The following is a 19,854-nucleotide window of genomic DNA, read 5'->3' on the forward strand; positions in this document are numbered from 1 at the left end:
AAATGTAATCAGACAAGTTGAAATTCGCTTAGTCTGCAGGTTTGCTACGGCGGGGGTATTTTAACTCTCATTTTGTCCTTTTGAAAAACTGCAGCATAGGTTATGTATGTAAAACAACGCGGGCTTGTTTGGACGCCGTCTAGAGGGGAGGTGGAGGGAGAATCATTTCCCCCACTCCGCAGCACCAGGGGACAACATCGCGATGATACAGCGAAGGTTTAGACTTCAGTTAAATTATTTTGTTCAACCAAGATAGTTACTTGGCAACCCATAAGGCCAATGTTAAATATTTTAATTTTCAAATGAGATGTGTAGGGAAATGACTTTTTCTGCGGTAATGGCTGTCGTCAATAACGTTTTTAGGCTAGAAATAATTTATTTACAACATTTGAAGGAAAACGTCAAAGCCTGTTTTCAAGATCTTTGTGCAAGCAATCATAGGCTACATACAAGCAAACATTGCTCATATAAGTCCCCTTTTATTCACCGCAGCAGCGCCGCCAGCAGTCCCCCGCCGCGGTTTTGTAAATGCATTGCTGTAAATGGGTGCTTTTATTCAAATAGGAGCGGTCTCGGAAGTTGCGGCTAGCCGCGGAGGTTTGTAAATTCACTCGCTTGCGCTTAGAAACCGCAGGCGGTGAGCGGTTAGTATATGCATAGTGTTATATGGGATCGTTTATTCTCTGCGGGAGCCCGCCGTCGCTCTCGCATTTCTACCAACCCAAGTCACCAGTGTCATTCACACTGGGTCTCTAGTCAGTCGGCTGTGCACATTGTACTTACTGTAGTCGTTTTGTCGTGTACGGGCGCTTTTTTGTCTGTAATTGTAGAAATGCATACGCCAAAACACACGGATCCATTTTTCATACGGCCACAGTGCACATTCACTGAGCGACTGTCAACTGCCGGAATGTGGATGGCAGCACTGTTACACTATCCACGTGACAGTGGGCGATTGCAGCGGCTTGCCGCGTGACACATTGGTGCAGCGGTCACCCGCGTCGGGAGACTGCTGGCGGGCTGCCGCGGTGAATAAAAGGGGCCTAAGAGTTTAGGATTTACACGTCAAGTTCAAAATTAGTTAAAAATAATAGTTTTGCTTTCATTTTCTTTAAATACTTTTTGTAAATAGACTATAAATAATTGTTTGTTTGTAAAGCTTTGTTTTTTACTAAACTTTATTTACTTGTGGTATTATTTTAATCATCAATATATTGATTTAAACTATACGAGTGACTTTTTATATATTAGTACCTAGCAGAGCTATTTGGCTTTGATTTTTTTTGCTTTGGAAAGCACATTATTTATTTTTTGTCTCTTAAGAGTCTTCTTCACCCCTGCGAAAAACATTGAAAACATGCCTCGGGCGTCCCTCTATCCTGATGGAATTCGTAAAGATATATTGCTAAAACTTTTTTTCCTTACAGATTAATGTTCGTTCTAGGTCCCTTATACACGATATATCCAAAAAAATCAATAGTATAAGTACAAAAAAATCTAAAAAGTAACGTAAATTCGGTTACTTTCAAAGTTCAATAAAACTATTTTTTTGTTTAATTTTCAATTTTTCGAGGTATAAGGGTCGTAGTATAACTATTCAACTACATTGTTACAAAGTTTCAACAAAATCTGTTGGTAAACAGCATCCGAAACGGGGGACGAAATTAGCATGTTTTGTCGCAAACGCCGGTCTGCCGAAGGGAGGCTACTGCGCTACTAGCCTTTTACAAAACTTGGCTCAGACGGTAGATGAGTCACCGAAGCGTCGCAACCTGTCGCTGTCCACAGGACTCTGATCAACAACTAACTGCTACACATTACATTTTATGCAACTTGGTACAACAAATGGGCAAACTCTGTAGAGGTAAGGCATTTTTGGCGATTTATTTTCAAAAATTCATAAGATCTAAACCAACAGAGCAAAACAATTGAACCGTATACTTAAACTGTTCGTAATGACATGAAGAATTTAAAATTTGCAACCGAATAAATATTCAAAACAGTTTTGAACTGACATTTGAAAGAAATTTTTTTTTAATTTTGATTAAAGTTAAGCTTTTGCATGACCCAAAAAATTTCCTATGTGAAATTCAAGATATACAAAATGTTTGGAACGAATTTCCCTAAATATAAATGTAAAAAGATTCAAATTACCATATTGTTTTAGAAAGTTATTACATAAAAACGAAAAAATGGCATATCTAGATTTTGTGCTATAAAATTCAAACAAAGCCCAAATAAATATCTTCTAATGATATGTGTAAAAGTACATAATATTTTTGTAAAGGCAATAACATTTTGAGATAAAATGAGGTACAGTAAGAGTTGTTCATGGAAAATTATCATTAAAATAAATATTTCATGAATTTTATAAATCTTTGTATTTTTCTAGAAATTATTTTCTACTTAAACATATATATTACTTTTCAACGTTTGTTCACTATGAGGAAATGTTTAAAAAACAGGCTAAACGTAATGTCCCAAACCTCAAATTTAGTAAGTATATGCACAAGAAATAATAACAAACTAAATATGTACAAATTTACGACTAATAAATATGAATCAAATTGATAAAGTCAAAAGTCACAATCAAACCCGCAATATTCGTTGTTGGTAGACAGTTTACAAAAACCGGCTAGTAATAGTGTCTCAAGTTTCTAAAAGGAATGTCACATTTCAGTAGTGGCACGATAAATAATATTTAAACTAAAAACTTACAAATTTACAACATTCATTAACGATGCAAACTGATAAATTAAAATCACAGCAAAACTCGACTTGTTAGTTATTGGTCAACAGAGATTGAGGTTCGTTAGTTCGACTAAATATTCAGAAAGTCGAAAAATAACAGATGATAACTTCAGCACCAGTGGTGTAATAGAAAATAATTCAGTGACAAAAAATGCGCAAAATTTCATGCACCTATGAAGGAGATACTTTATTATATGGATAATTATATATTTCAGTGAATAAAACGTGTTTTACGACTGCAACTATTACAATTGTCGCTCTGCCAGTTTACGAACACGTAAAAATTGATTGATTACCGCGATACTGTTGCTACGGTATCGCATTCGTCTCGGTATCGCGTTTCGTGGTTCGCTCTGGTTTGTGCGGCTCCATAGGCCACCAGGGTATCGCACGGACCACTGGTATCGCAAAACAATTTCCAAGAAAAAGTATCGCGCCCGTTCCAGTATCGCACGGAGTATCGGTGTGTGCAGGGCTTGATTTGTTTTTGTTGTTACTATTTTGCAAAATATTTTTTTTTTTATGATGGGGGAAACCGAGTAAAGTGAGGTGATATTCTGAAAGAAAATATAATTTCCTATAAATTGGTACTATGTATAAATTTATTGAAAACTAGCTGTACCCTCGGGCTTTGCCCCGTTTAACTTCATAAGTGAGCTCGTTCGCACGTCCTGGTTGAAGTTCGTTCGCTACGCTCACTCACCTTTACGTTGGAGCTCGTTCGCTGCGTTCACTTGCCTTCAGGTTAGCTCGTTCGCTACGCTCACTCACCTTTGGGTTGCAAATTAGCTGTCGTCATAAATTAAAAAAAATAATAGTGCTGCACCCTGTTGGTAATCCTTGTACCTTTAATGCTATTGAACATCACAGAATCAACTTGTTTAGTTGAACCAGCTGTTAAGATTCTTTAATTCCATTTAAATATGAGTACTCATAAGGTTAACATGGGAAACTCCAGAGCCACTGGGGTGGAGCCCGAGAGTCCGATCAGAATCAAAACTACTTAGTTTTCCTATTTAATGCCTAAAGAATCAGTGTACCGAATTTCAGCCTCCTAGGTAAATAGGAAGTAAGAGAATTAGTGATGAGTGAGTGAGTGAGTCAGTGAGGGCTTTGCCTTTTATATATATAGATATCCTAAAAAGCGGGTGGTACCACTGCAATAAGGTAGAAATCTACTTATATACTAGGTGTACAATGCAGTTGTCTGCTTGCAATATTGAGCGGAGTTAGCATTGATGCAATATTCTTCTAAAGTCAATGATACATCTATTTCTCGTAAATGAGATATATATACTTGCAGTATCCAAAGTAAATGGTATATTTGGTTTACATAAATGGAATGTCTATTTGCAGTATCCAAAGTCAATTTTAAACGCAGGTTCACGTAAATGAATTGTCTACTTGAAGGAACCAAAGTCTATGATTCATCTGGTTACCCTAAATTAAATGTCTACTTGCTGTATCTAATGCCAATGATATATTTGGTTCACAGAAACAGAATGCCTATTTGTTTGGCAGTTTTGTGCGTACATTTTTCAACTGATTTTGCTCGACATTTTCATTCATTTAGTGCTCAACTACAGCGATTACAGCGGAAGTACGAAATGTCGATGTAGTTTGGTTGTAATGTTATATGAGAGGGGCTGCCACGCCACGTCGCGTCGTGCGGGCAGATTCTGCCTACAATCTCACTTTTACCACAGAAAACTACTACTAACCGGTTATAGTAGTATGTTTTCTGTGCTTTTACTACTGTTTAGAAAAGTTTGGAACTAAGAAAAGTTACTAAGCTACTTAGAAAAACACGGATCAAATTAAAATTTCCATCGTTTTATTCTATGTAATCATATGCAAATATAGTATATTACGTACCTAGGGCCGAAAATTAGGTTTTGCCGGCTCCAGATAGTCGTTTCGAACTTAAAACGATCGAGAGCTGTAAAACCATTTCGGTCCGTGGTACAAACGCTATTTTTCACCACACTATACCCTATTACCACCATGCACCACAATAATAATGCACACTGATAGTCAACACAACTATAACTTTAAGGTTATGTGAAGAAATAATTTGAGTAATCAGCAAAAATAATAATAACAGTTGTTAGGCAGCGGTGACAATAAACAAAAATCGCAATGCTATGGATACTTATTGTGTCTTGAATATGCATTCATGTTTTAAGAAAGCAAGCGGGCAGCTGATTTTGCGGCCCTAGCGATATAAAAACCTGCTCGGTCCCCAAATGACGATGACAGCTGGCATGTCCAGCAAAACGTAATTTTCAGCCACCAATTAACTTATTTAAAACAGCTAAAAACATCATAGTGTGGTGAAAAAATTAGCTCCTCTATAACAATTAATAAGACAGTCGAAACGGCATTCGCTAGAATCAAATCAAATCAAATCAAATCATTTTATTTAGCTAAAATTGACAATACATATTGCATAGCTAAGTCATGGTACAAACGTACATTATTAAAATTATAAAGTTTTCCTAGAAAAAATTTAAAAGCTAGTTTAGAAGGTCATTGTATTAATGGAAATATCCATAATGCCAAGGCATAATGTTACTCATATTATTAATATTAACAAACATTTAATTAGTTGCGCTTGCCACAAGGGCTCCTCACAGCCAGTGATGTAAGATCGATATGTTCTGTGCTCGTACTCAGGGCTAGAGATATACATATACATATATACATACATGTATATCTCTAGCCCTGGCTCGTACTGCTCGATGTCCAAGGCACAGACAAGGGAAACATTTTATTTCCTTAGTCAATGTCCAACGGTAGATAAGTTTGCCGCTGCGCGTGCGTAGGTGCGGAGTCGTGTTTTTAGTAGTAGTTTGTTTACACGATGTTTTCAGAAAGGCGCGCATAATGACCCCGCGCTACCCGCCCGTCCACATCACCTTCCCCCCAAGGCTATCAACCCCAAAACGGAACTACACCTAGGGTGATGAAGACTCTTAACATTAGGTTTTTCCAGACTATAAACTTTTACCTTCAGTCGTGTTGGGTAAATAAGTTACCTTTGGGTCTAACGCCAAAATAAGGTTGAATTGGTAGGTATTGATTTTTCAAAATATTAATTGCCATACTACAATCGGTTTTTAAATTTTTAATCGGTCATTATCTCTCACAATCACGGTGAAATCGTAAGTGTTTCCCATGGTCGCCTCAAACTCATGAACGTCTCCTGCTACTATAGCTTTTGTGAACATCTTACGCAGTTGCAGCAGAAACGTAAACTTCTTCCGCGATCTTGGAGACTTCACTGTTTCCAACGACCATGTTCTTGTGATATCGTGATAATTTCCTGAGTTCACAGCAACATTGTGAACATCTTCAGCGGTTGCAAAGACAGCATCATAGACGTAGACATATTTAATTTGCACTTAACATTTTTTACATGCGGTGATACATACAGAATAGGTGCATAGTTCCCTATCTTTGTGAAGCCTTTGAGAACACCTCCTTTGACCTTGGAGATATCAACATTTCCTGCGTTCACGTGATATGAAAAACAAAATTATTTGTCTCCCGTGATTGCAAAATGCACAGAATGGACTTAGACTCAATCCTGAGAAAACAAAACCAATCATTATAGGTCACTTACGGTTACTAAACAAACTTGAAGAAGACAATTTACCAAAACTCACTGTAAATGGAATTACTTTGCAATATTAAAACAAAATCAAAAGTTTTGGATTGCTGATGAACCGTACATTAGACTGGACTGACGCGGTGGTAGATACTTGTAAAAGAGTATTTGCCGCCATTCACACAATGAAGAAGATGCAACGACTCCTTCCTTTTCACATTAAACTCTTACTGGTCAAATCACTTGTGTTTCCACACTTCAATTACTGCAACACTGCGGTTAATGATATGACTGTGGCTTTGGCAACAAAACTACAACGTGCACAAAATTATTGTATTAGATTTCTGTTTGACCTTAGGCAGGACGACCACGTCACACCTTATTACATAAATGAATCAATTTTGAAATTAGATGACCTCAGAAAACTCCGAATACTTTCAATCACTCATTCGGCTATCAATCTTGGAATTCCAAATTACATTGCAAAGAATTATGAATTTTTGAATGAAAGAGGTGCAAGGGATACTCGCTCTGGCTCGTCTATGTTGCGCAAATGCGCATTCCTCGTCACAGAACAACTATTTATAATAAATCATTTGTAGTCACAGCATTCCGCCTATGGAACTCTATACCCGATGCCATTAAAGCCATAGAAAACCGATCCCGACTGAAGGCGACACTGAAAGAATATTATCTCAACCGGATGGTAGTGGCGTGGCGGGATGGCGTGCGTTAGGCTTAGCTGCTGCAAAGAGTGTATGTGTGTGTGACTGTATGCTAGGAAAAGAAATGTATGTTATGTTGTTTATTATTAATTATGTTACGAAATGTGTATTTTACTTTTGTTCACATCATGTATTATTGTTATTACTATTATTATTTAGAGGTTAACTGTAAGAAAGGACCATGAGGTCCTAAGTTCACCTCAATAAAGAAGGATTTTCATTTCATTTCATTTCAAAATCATGATTTTCAATCGTACTATCTTTGTAGAAGCTTTGTGCAATAGCAATTCTATGTATGTGCTGCAGCTTATTTCACACAGGTCTGATCTATCTGGAAGGTCTCTTCCTATTTCTTTGACAATGTTGCATAGTTTCAAGAATTATTTATCTTCATTATTTAAAGAATCCTGAGAGTACAATTGTTTGGTAGTCTAGTTATTAATTAGACCCAATATTCTGCTCCACTGCACTAACAACACTGGTCAACCCAAAGTTGAACTTAGATTTAAACTTCACTCTCTCAACAGCACATGTTACTCATTTCTTTATGTTACTTTTGTGTTTGATCTATTGGTTTTTGGAGGTCAAAGGGCTGAAATACTTGTTACGGATCTACTTATGTAGAATACAAAGCTATCACCAATTTTCTTTAATTTTAGAGCTCCTAAGTCTCGTGTGGTTTATGATGCGTTTAATGCAGCAAAACAGTGTGTAAGGAATCACAAGGGAGCCTTGCCCTCAGTGCCTCTCCATCTTCGCAATGCTCCCACCAAGCTCATGAAACAACTAGGTGAGTCATTTACTGTAGTAAGTACTACATTGTGTGGCCTATACTGAAAGCTGGCCCTGGTTCTTAAAAATGTGTGTACTGTCCCCTAGAAAACGATTTTGTTTATTCTATTCATTCTGTGCATAACAATTTTGTCAAACACTTTTAAAAATAACTTAATTAATAGAAATGTATTACTTGTGTAGAAACAGGATACTTCTGTCTCTGTCTTGGATTATAGGTCGAAAAACAGTTCAGAAAAAAAAAAAATACTGTCTAAAAAGAAAATAAAGCAATAAAAAGTGAGTTTAAAGAAATCCAATAAGACAAGACTCAAATATCTCATTATAGAATAATTCTAGTAATAAATCAATATGAACTTAGAATGTAATCTGGAGTTAATAATTATCAAAATACATTAAAAATCATATTCATATAGTTAAAGGCAAATTAATCCTAATAAATTAGTTTCAATCATCAGCAACAGATCAAACACAAACAGATTTTTTCTATTTAGTTTTTCTGTTCTATAAATATAATGTTATGCTGGTTGATCCTTGATGAACATTTTGAAATACTAAGGCCAAGTATGAGAGAAACATCACATGGTAAGCAAAGCATGTTGTATTTGTAGTAAGAGGAAAAATGTTGTGCCTTTGTTAACAATGGGGAAAAATGTCCTAAGGCACTAACTAGATAATATGTTGTGTCATGATTTACGTCGTTAATGGCTAGTCACATATCTGGCGCAGTAATTACTTTCACTCTTATCTACAGTAGGCCCTACCTCATAAGTTTTTATGCAATTCTTATCATTGCTTGAGTATTGGAAGTTCTTTAAAAGACTCTGTGTCACTCTGTTTTTAATTTGTTATTTATCTGCATAAAGCCCCAAAAGCAGTTCAAATGCACAAACCTAAAACTACAGTTAGTTTCTTTTTCAAATAAATTAATATCTAGCAATAAAATATAACTTGATTTAGTGAAGAAGCGGTGTTTTTACACTGGCGAATCAGAGATTTGAAACTGCATGAGAATAGCCATGTAAGTTGTGACAGCACTTGTTACTGCTATAACCACAGAAGTACGTACGGTTAGTAGTCCATGTGCCGTGAACTCAGGTACTCTCTTTAATATTTGAGCCAATAAATTCTCAGTTTCTATAAACATTTGTTTGTTCATTTTATGGTGCATGAGTCGGCCCACAATTTCAGCAGATTTTTCGGCCTCCGAGACAGCCATAGAACAAGGCCAAACTAACATATACAACTGCACTATATAACTCACTAACGAGTTAACGTGCAATATCAACAGCTTATCAGTTTTACTGAGTGATCTCAACAGCAGAACAAAATAAGTGCTGAACACCAGATGTGTAAAAAAGAAAAACATCATACTCAGTAATTGTGTGCCATAAATTTTACTTGTGGTACGAACTATATGACAGATGGTCCAGTGGGCCACATTCAGTTCTGATAGGCTAGGACCACGAGTATTTAGCTGCGGGAAACAAGTCTCAACCAAAGGCAGTGTCACTGTCCATAATGTAATACGGTTGTGGCTTTCCTTGATATTTTTTGTTATGTTTTTGTTTATTTCTTGAAATATTTTTTTAATGCCGAGTACTAAATCCATATATTCCACCAATGCCATAGTTATGGTCATCCGTGCAAGCTGGCCAACCATGTCATAACTTATACAACTGTATTGCCATGTGCAACCATGAACTGTTATGATTATTGTATGCAGTATTATGAGATAGGAAATAGTGTGTGTACTTCTAAACAAGTTTTTACTATGTAACAAGAAGTCTACTTCTCTTAACGTATCTTGCATGGCTATTTTTTCTTGTGTTTTAGAAATTGCCACCACCAGACAAACTGCAAGACATGCATAGGTAGATAGCATGTTAACATTAAATGCTAGTTTAGACATTTTATTGGTCAGCTGCTTTGAAAATGCTGTATGTATCATGTCTCTTCTCAGTCCGTCATAAAACCGCAAAAAATACACTGCAGAGAAAAAAAGCAGTAAAAAACTTGAAAAAATTTTCCATGCACAAGAACTTATTACAAATAATCTTTTTTTAGTCAATTGTTTCTTGGTTACTGGTAAAATACCTACTAATCTTAGGAAATAAAAAATTAGGTTTGAGTGTAAGTACATATTTCACGTATAAAACGGGAAACTCTGCTTTAACAAAACACTTCAAGTTTACTGCAGTAACTTTCACCATCAAAACTTTCTGCCAAACACCCAATCCACATGGCAGGCAAACATGAGAATTGATTGATTTGATACACGAGTATTGATTTGAACTTTTATCCTTTTGCCGTTTGCGTTTCTCTAAGGACATCAATTTACTAACAGTGTTTGTCTCAAGCTCACAATGCATTGTGTTAGTGTTATGTTGTTGTAATTCAATACACTATTCAACATTGATTAGGATTATAAAACAAATATTTTTGTTTTAGATTTTGGCTTGAATGTCATTGTTCTATTAATTATCTTTAAATCTTATCTTATCTTATCTATAAATTAAATAGTAACAATAAAAATATAAATAGGAATGTTTTTTTTATTATTTCTTTAAGCCAATAAAAAAAAAAATATAATTTTATCACAGGATACAAAAGATATAATTTAAAAATGTCAATCGCACGTTTAGCTTTAGACCTTTATCATAAGATGTTGTTAAAGAATAAATAAGCATACCTAACATCTAACATATTACAATTTGATGAAAATTGATGTTTCAGGATATGGTACTGGATACAACATGAGGGACAAGAGTTCTTCAAACCTTACTTACATGCCTGAGGGAATGGAGAACGTTACATTTTTCTAAGTAAACCATTTTGATTGTTATTTATACTTACATAAAATATTAGTTGTTGGTTTTATAGTGGAATTTTTTACCTTTTCTAGTAAAAAAATAGTTTCTCATATTACTAGAGAGATAGGCAAGACTAGCTTGGAGGTTGTAGACGAGGTTGGGGTTTTTTTGTGTATTCCCTCTCGCTGTTAAACAATTTCGGAAAAACTAACATGTTTTAAAATTATATTCAGTAAAATTGTAATGTAATGGATTTAAAAAAGTAAACTTATTGATAGTGTGAAAAATACTTATTTTAAAATAAGCAAAAACCGACCCAGCATTTATAATCCATTAAATTTAAATATATTAGCAGGAAAGATATAAATACCCCCACCGCAGCAAACTTGCCGACTAAGCGAATTTCCATTTAAGTTACCTGAATTGATTTTCAATTAAATCTATTTAATTAACATTTACGTTTAACGACTACATAGGTTTACTGCTACAGGGAAACTAATAAAGTCTCTTTTTTGGAATATATTAATAGCTTAGTATAAAATAAATAAATCTACCAAATTTCTTCAACATATATCCATAAACAAGCAAACTACAACATTCTCCATAAGAATAACATGGTAATTTTAAATTAACATTTTTTTGAATTTTCTCGAATTTTCTCCGTAACCAATAACCGTACAAAACCACTTTAATATACTAAATTATTTGTTTTCTAAGCTTTTCAAAAAGATGTAGAGATAAATTGGGAAAACTTGTGTTTTGAGGGTTAAAAATTAGAAAAACCAATTTGTACTCCATAAAAAACCCCGTTCCCATGGTCTGATCATACTGGTTCGCGAACTCATTTAAGTTTATCCCGCCTTATACCTTCAAACCAAATTTAATCAAAATCGGACAGAAATTATTCAAGATATCGTTCATGGACACACACACATACATAGATATCTATAAGTATAAAAGAGGATGTTTGTATATATATTTGTTTGTTTGTTTGTTTGGCAGTGATAAACTCAGACACCGCTGAACCGATTGCCACGAAACTTGGTACATACGTGTAGAATGTCATGGAATAGGTTTATACACCATCAATTTCGTGATCCGTCCAATCGGCTCCGCCCCAGTGGCTCTGGAGTTTCCCATGTTAACCTTATGAGAAATGGAATTAATGAATCATAACAGCAGTTTCAATTAAACAAGTTGGTTCTGTTCTATGATGTTCAATAGCATTAAAGTTACAAGGATTACCAACAGGGTGCAGCACTATTATTTCTTTTATTACATTTATGACAACAGCAAATTTGCAACCAAAAGGTGAGTGAGCGTAGCGAACGAACTTCAATCTGGAGGCGAGTTAGCGTAGCGAACGAGCTCCAATCTAAAGGTGAGTGAGCGTAGCGAACGAACTTCAACCAGGACGTGATTGAGCCATGCGAACGAGATCATCTTGAAAATTAAGAAGTTAAACGGGGCAAAGCCCGCGGGATTATAAATAGTCAAAGGCCACAATGTCTGCCGGGTTCAGCTAGTATACATATACATATATAAAAATTTGAACGAATGATGTTTTTGGCCTCTGGGGACACAAAATGAATAAGTAAATCGGTCCTGGGCCTAGATCTTTCCGTGCCACCTACGGTAATAGATACTTCCCTATAGGGAAATTTGTTAAGATTTGTACGAATAGTGTTTTTGGCCCCTAGGGACATCAACATGAAAAAGTAAATTGGTCCCGGGCCTAGGTCTTACCGGTGCCACTTACGGTAATAACTACTTCCTTATAGGGAAATTCGCTAAAAAGTGTTTGACGGAGGATTTATTTATTAAATAATACAGTATCATATTATATTAAAAAATCAATAAAAAAATCTGGTTGGATTTATCAATATCCTCTCAAGGTTTGCAGACATATTAGTTAATTTAGGCTGTTAAATTTATTAGATATACATGTCATGGTAATTGAAAACTTATTTTCATAAGTTGTATTATACTTTTACTTTAGTTAATAACACTTCAATTGAGAGCTTGATAGGCATCTTCGAAGTTTAATGTCAGCACATTTGATATGCCTAACAACAATATTAAATACCTTAGTGGAAGCCTACTAGTTGGTAGACAAATTAAAACTTATTTTTGTAAGTTATATAAGACTTTACGTTATTCATTGCGGCGATTCTTGATAGACATCATCAAATTTCAATGCCAGCACAGTTGATATGCCTAACAACAATTAAAAAGTGAGAGCCTAGCAGTTAGTTGAAAAATAAAATTTATAGACAAGTACGAAAACCCTCGTTGTTGACTATTTATTTTATTGTCAGTTTTGTTGGTTACTTGTGAAATTAAACTATTAAAAAGAGAATCCCCTTCAAAGACAAGAGAGTTGATCGTAATGTCACAGTGTCGACTTGAGAAATGTGGGTGGGGTACAAATACGCGGCACAATTTGGGGGAATCATGGAGTGAGATCAGGGCCGGATTTCCCAATAGGCCCGGTAGGCCCGGGCCTATGGGCGCAAGGTCCCAGAGGGCGCACGGCCAAGAGGAATTTTTTTATAGGCTATCTAAAAATAAAAATAAATAGTCATAGTTGATAAAAAAACTTCCGAAGTTCATAAGAAGAAATTATTGTTATGAAATTTAAAATATTTTTCAGAATTACGCATCAATTTCGTTACAAAATTGCTAACGAACATTGGTTAATGGTTATACGGGAGTAGGCTGTAGGGATGTTGACGTTGATGAGCGCCCAAGGGTTAACGCATCGTATTGCCACTGCACTGGGCCACTATGCTGGCTCGGCTTCCTCAGGCTCGGGCTCGGCACTACTGATCATAGTGATTAGGGGCACATGCGTGCTAGACATTGTTACCACCCTCACTTCACAAAATAAAAGTTATTAACTAATCTTTTGATTAGTTTACAACAATCTGCAGGATCAAGTTAAAATATATAATACGTAGTGTTGAATATTAAAACGATTAATTTACGTTTAAATTTAACGAACAAATATTAATCTCAGTTTGCATTAGATTTTAAAAACATTCAATACCCTCCAAAGCACCATCATAAATGCTGTCATTTTCTCCTCAGACCTAAGGATCGGTATGGTTGGCAGTATTGCTCTGTTTTGCTTTGGAAATATAACCTAGATACAGTACGACCATAGATTATATATAACTCAAGTCGACTTCTTATGACATTGTTAATTCAAAATTTGTTCATGTCTAGTTCATGTTGGTGATACTGGACGTTAGTTTTGACGTAATTTCCTTTCTATTTTTTTAGGGTTAGTTCTATGATGTGTGTTTTAATTTCTTGTAATATAAACAGGAGACGATTGTTGATGATTAGATCGTTTTATTTTGGATAAACTAGGTTTAAACATAGGTAAAACATACTCCTTAAATAACAAGAATTGTTTTCAGTTAATCCAAAATTATGACAAATCTACTAAAGGAGTAGCCTATGTTTAATCTATGGTATCACATACTGTATGGAGTTCAGGTTTTTGGGCCTGGAATTTGAATCAATGGCCATGGTTTTTTTTTCAGGAATTCTCGGTGGTTTGAGTTGTTTTGTTTCAGTCCCACTGCCACAAACGTGAGCATTTATTAAAAGCATAAAATTGCCAACAGTGTTTAAGACGGCATTTTGTTAAGGCTAAACAATCAATAAAAAAAAACTTGCAATGATTCCGGCGAGGAGTAATATTCAAGCAATTAACTTAGGCCTATGGGCGTGATATAGTTTTTAATAAAGGTTTGAAGGAAAGTAACTGTGACCAGACTAGGGGGCGGAAAATTATTTGGGCCTAGGGGCGCAAAAATGCTAAATCCGGCCCTGAGTGAGATGCGCTTGCCAGGGACTATAAGGCAGTATCGCCAACTGAAAATACTTGTTCTGTCAACTCTAGATACACGGCGTGTTTATTCAGTTCACAGTGCAAAGATCTGTTTAGTGTATCATTGTATGTTTTGTGGCTGTAATGACAACCTTGACCGTGTCGATGCTCTCACGCATGCCTCTGTCATTGTAGCTGTGATAAAAGTAAGAGCTCACTCTGTCTGAGTCATTTTGCAATTTACTTTAAGGGTTCTTATGACTAATAAATCGTTTGTATCCTGAATATCATCCCATATATTGTCGAGTTTATTGTGTGTATATTATGCCCCTGGGTCATATGTACTTAAAGGTACAGTAAAATAAATGTCAATTTAGCTTGTGGTTTTTTTTTACGAAATTACCCATCTAAAAAGTACTATCTGGGGATGGCACCAATGGTATTAGTCTGGGGGCCGACCCATTATAATTTACAATGACCTGGAAATATGGGTGGACAAAGGTTTTTTGACTGATTCTGATTCAGTTTTTTGCACTGATTACGAATATGTCGGGTACCACTTTGGGCAAACGCCGCCATATTGGATTAATGGCGGCCAAAACTGGTTTTAATCTAAATACTTAAAAACTGTTAGTTTTAGAAATTTGTGGGAAGAGGCATGAAATGAAGAGCGTAACATTTTTAAAAATATGTCTTCAGTAATTTTTGTTCACCTCATGGTTTTAGCATAATTTTTTAAATTGAAGTTATTAATAACTAAAAACATGTAAATAAATACCCATGACGTATTACACAGATTCATTAGTAAACATAGTTATAAAATGCAATGGATAATTGTATGAGTAACCTTTGTAATTGTTAGTACTTCAAAACCAACTACACAGACCACCAAACCAAATTAAAGGCATTGGTATCGTCACATACTACCATTATTTGTTTTGTACAAGGTAACTATCCATCACTAATTATCTGTTGTGCCATTATGATAACAGCCTCTTCGTGGGTTGATTTCAAATGAGCCTGTGGCATAACGGTACACATGTGTATTAAAATTTCCCATATAGGTAATAAGCTATTACCGTAGGTCTCATGGTAAGACCTAGATTCGGGACCGATTCACTTTTTCGTTTTGATGTCCCCAGAGGCCAAAAACACCATCCGTTCAAATTCATATATATATACACTAGCTGTTATATCCGTGCTTTGCAATAGGAGGACACAAAATAGAAACATTTTAATCTTTACATCTGTTGCATATAATAGTTACACATCCGCAAACGCTTTTAGAAACAAAATTAAACTTTTATGGCCTTAATAGAAACGTTTAAGTTATGACTTAAATCTGGTAAGTTGTTGATACCACCATTTTGGTTTTGATTAATTTCAAATCTTGTGTAGGCTGATATGAGAAAAACTGACCAAATCTTTGAATAAAATGTTGACATACATGATTTACCTTCATCTCCCTTAATTACATATCTTTTAATTTATTATTAACATTTTAAATTTCAATTTTGAAGTTTCAAAAATACTAATTACTAAATTTAAATGAACATTTTTTTAAATTTCACTCTTCTTTATATTAAATTTCAAATCCTTCCATCTTCAGTTTCTTCACTCACAATAAATCATTAGCAAAACTAAGTCAGCTGTTATAAACTTTAGAAATATTGCTGTGCCTTATCAATACAGTCTTTTGAAATATTAAATAAACTATATCTATAGGCATGGTGGAAGTAAATAAGGTGTGCTACTCAGCTGGACGAGTTTGAGACCGTTCTGCGCATCGCGACGTGACGTCACCTTGGGGGCACACCGCTTCGCGCGCGTATATAGCTCAGCGTGACACTGCTCTATTTACATCAACATTTTGAACTGTTAGAATTGAGGAAAAATTATGAAACTTGGCATGGACATCAATTATAAGTGGACGATGCGTGTTGTGAAAAAATAGTTTGTAATAATTGTTAAAAACTTAAGCGTGAAATCACTCTTTATACTTGGCCTTTCTTAAAACTAAACATGTAAAAGTTAGTCGGCTACCAAATCACGTACTATTTGGTAAGAAGCATTTGACCAGCGGGAAAGTTTTAGATAAAGATCCAAATTTAACTTTCCTTCAAACTATATACCGTTAGAGGCGTTATTTCCTGGGATATGCTAAGTTATATGAGCGCGTGATCGGAGCGCGTGCTGCGAGTCGAGTCAGTTGCCAAGTATTAATCACACATTGCCATCCAACAAATAATGTAGTTTCATGAATATAGTATAGTTGATATTTTTTCCTATATTTATATTTTTATGTGAAGAATTGTTGTTCTGTTGACTTTAGTGTGTTTTTCCCCGTTTGAATATGGGTTATTTCTTAATAGTTCACAGAGAATATATGGGGTAGCGGATTTTTATCCCCCTGGAATTTTACCCCCTGGGCAAACGTGACGTCACAAACCAGGGGGTAAAATTCCGGCCGCGAACTTGTGAGTTTCGCGACATCAGCTCGATGGATTAAACGCTGAATTAAAAATATATTTTCACGGTTGTGAATTTAATCAGAACACATCAAATTATAAAAACCTAGAGTGTATGGCCCGGATTTTTACCCCCCGGAATTTTACCCCCGGAATTTTACCCCCCGGAATTTTACCCCCGGAATTTTACCCCCGGAATTTTACCCCCCGGAATTTTACCCCCGGAATTTTACCCCCCGGGATTTTACCCCCGGAATTTTACCCCCTGGCTAGATATAAAATTAGTGAGAATGATTAATTATCTTCATTCTGTTTTAATTTAATAGTAAACATTTTATTATTAAGTAGCCTATCTTAATTTATTTGTGACATTAACTAATCGAACATGTTTTTAATTTTAATTTTGAGATTCAAGTATTAGGATTCGATCTTTGAAGCCAGCTTTTGGTTAATATGACGTATATACAATCAACTGAATGATAATTGTTTCGAATATTTCTTTAACGATTAATTATACAACCATGGTAAAACATTGTTTTTCGTGTTTTTATCAAACAATACATTGTTTTTCGAATTCGTTTGACTTACCCTAGTTGAGATTACAAAATAAATAAATAAAGATAGGCCACTAAATAATGAAATGTTTACAATTAATTAAAAACAGAAATAATAAAACCAATCATTCAATTTCTAAAATCGGCCAGGGGGTAAAATTCCGGGGGGTAAAAATCCGGGGGTAAAATTCCGGGGGGTAAAATTCCGGGGGTAAAATTCCGGGGGGTAAAATTCCGGGGGGTAAAAATCCGGCCCGAACATTTCAGTTGTCTAAACACTTGTTATATAGACAGGGGGTAAAATTCCGGTTTTTATCGCTAATTGAATTAATCACGCTCTGACTATTTTCATTAGACTTCGAAATCCGCGGGGGTAAAATTCCGGCCGCGAACAAACTTTTGGCCACTCAGGTTACTACGTCATAGTGACGTCAGCTTTGCCCAGGGGGTAAAATTCCAGGGGGGTAAAATTCCGGCGACCCGAATATATAATATTGTCTCCTCGGTGAATAGGGTTGACGATGCCAAATTGCATTTAAAGTATTGCAAATCGTTGTTGATTAGTTTGAAACCAAAGTTTGCAAATAGTGGTTTAAATAATAAATGATCTTTAACGCAAAGGAATGTATTTAACGTAGTATATGAAATCAAATGTACTGTGTTAAAAAATAAGTTGGTGATTAAACATTTTATTTATATTCAGGTTAAAATATAAAATTGTTTCACTCTTGCAATACCATGATAATAAAATGTGATATTCCAGTTTAATTCGACAGCTAGGATCCTATTTCACTGGGGTTGTTATCTATGTCGCAACTTTGGCTCGGGTGCGGGGGTGTGTGCGGGGGATGATCACGTGCTGTTTGTTTTGTTTTCGTTTCTGTGTTCACCGAGTTGCAGTAGATGTCAGTTTTCCATAGGGCACACATCTTTCTACAAAAATTACCCATTGTGTACGGTTGTTGTAATAGTTCGAAAAATAAGAAAACGCAACCAAACGTGCGATATTTTAGTTTTCTTCAACAAATCAACAGGAGGCTAAGAATGCAATTTTGCTAGTGGCAAACAAAGAAAATTTCTAAAGAAACTTAAAAAAGTTTAGCCAGAGGTGATGAAATGTTTCATTTTTTAGATGTTTACTTTCAGGTCGTAAATATTTTTATAAGATTGCAAAATGTAAAAAAACTATGTTTTTGGTTAAGGAAATGTTATTCATTTCCGATCCTACAAATTTTATGGCAACTGTTATCAGAGAGAGTTAATTTGTATAAAAACGAATATGTTGCAACGCATTTTAATGTAAAACTTATTATATCTGTCACGTGTTAATATTAAATATTTCATATAAAATGTAAAATACAAAGTATATCCTTATAACATGTAGCTACAGTGTTTTGGATAATAAATGCGTGGCCTTATTATCCAATTAAACGGTGGCATCGGCTGAGCGCGCGCTCCGTTGCCGCTTGAAATAATTCTTCGTAGCTAAAAAAGTAATTCTTTTATCGAAATCCAACCGATACTACAGTTAAATTAGAACCTTTCCCTAAAACTTTCCCGCAGGTCTCATAAACCTGACCAAATAATACGTGATTTGGTAGCCGACTAACTTTTTTGTGTTAGTATGAAAAAGTTTGAAGTTTGATCGGTGGTTGAATGGTTTTTAATTCGAATAAATTAATAAAATTTAAATCATAAGCATCCTATGTTAATAGTCCAAGAGTATGCAAAGTTTCAGGAATTTTTATCGGTTCTTACTATTAAAAATTACAATTTTATTAGAGCGGCGTCACTGCTCAATATGGTCGCGAGGCATGTTTGCCCCCAAGGTGACGTCACGATACCCCTCCCCCGCACCGCCTGCAGCCGGCTACGATGCGCAGTAGCACACCTTATTTACTTCCACCATGATCTATAGGTACTATAAAAAATTTTAAACAAATAATTTAGCATTAAAGACAGTAGACAAAACTAATATGATTATCAAAGCATCAAGGACTAAAAAATGTAATAGCAAATACAGTATATGTTTCATTGCATCTCTGATTCTACTCTACAAAAATATCAACAAACATCTTAATATACAAACCAGTTCTTTTAATCAGTTCCATCATAGATGAAACAAACTCCCTTAGTAGATTTCTCATCCTTATGGAACAGCTGAAGACAATTTTATTGTTAGTTCATGTACGGTTTATGTAGAGGTCGTGTTTTGTTTACAATTTGTTTCCCGTTATTACAGCCATTTAAAACCTCGTTTAACCAAATAATACGATCTAATCATAAACAATAACTTGTCC

General features: G+C 35.3%; 1 protein-coding gene across 2 annotated transcripts in view; it reads left to right on the forward strand.

Moving 5' to 3' along the window:
• Window positions 1-19,854, forward strand: part of LOC128985888 (ATPase WRNIP1-like) — a 92,930-nt gene that overhangs the window by 60,995 nt on the left and 12,081 nt on the right. The window contains exons 8-9 of one of the 2 annotated variants that reach the window (XM_054405854.1): window positions 7,746-7,876; window positions 10,615-10,703. The exons of the other annotated variant lie outside the window; for it this stretch is intronic. Of the exons in view, the coding sequence (XP_054261829.1) occupies window positions 7,746-7,876; window positions 10,615-10,703 (220 nt within the window). Of the gene's footprint in view, window positions 1-7,745; window positions 7,877-10,614; window positions 10,704-19,854 lie in introns of those variants that run through there. 2 annotated transcript variants of the gene reach the window in all.

Source organism: Macrosteles quadrilineatus, unplaced genomic scaffold (genome assembly GCF_028750875.1).
Source record: "Macrosteles quadrilineatus isolate MER2022 unplaced genomic scaffold, UCM_ALF_1.0 Scaffold_2__2_contigs__length_208266976, whole genome shotgun sequence".
Classification (NCBI taxonomy): domain Eukaryota; kingdom Metazoa; phylum Arthropoda; class Insecta; order Hemiptera; family Cicadellidae; genus Macrosteles; species Macrosteles quadrilineatus.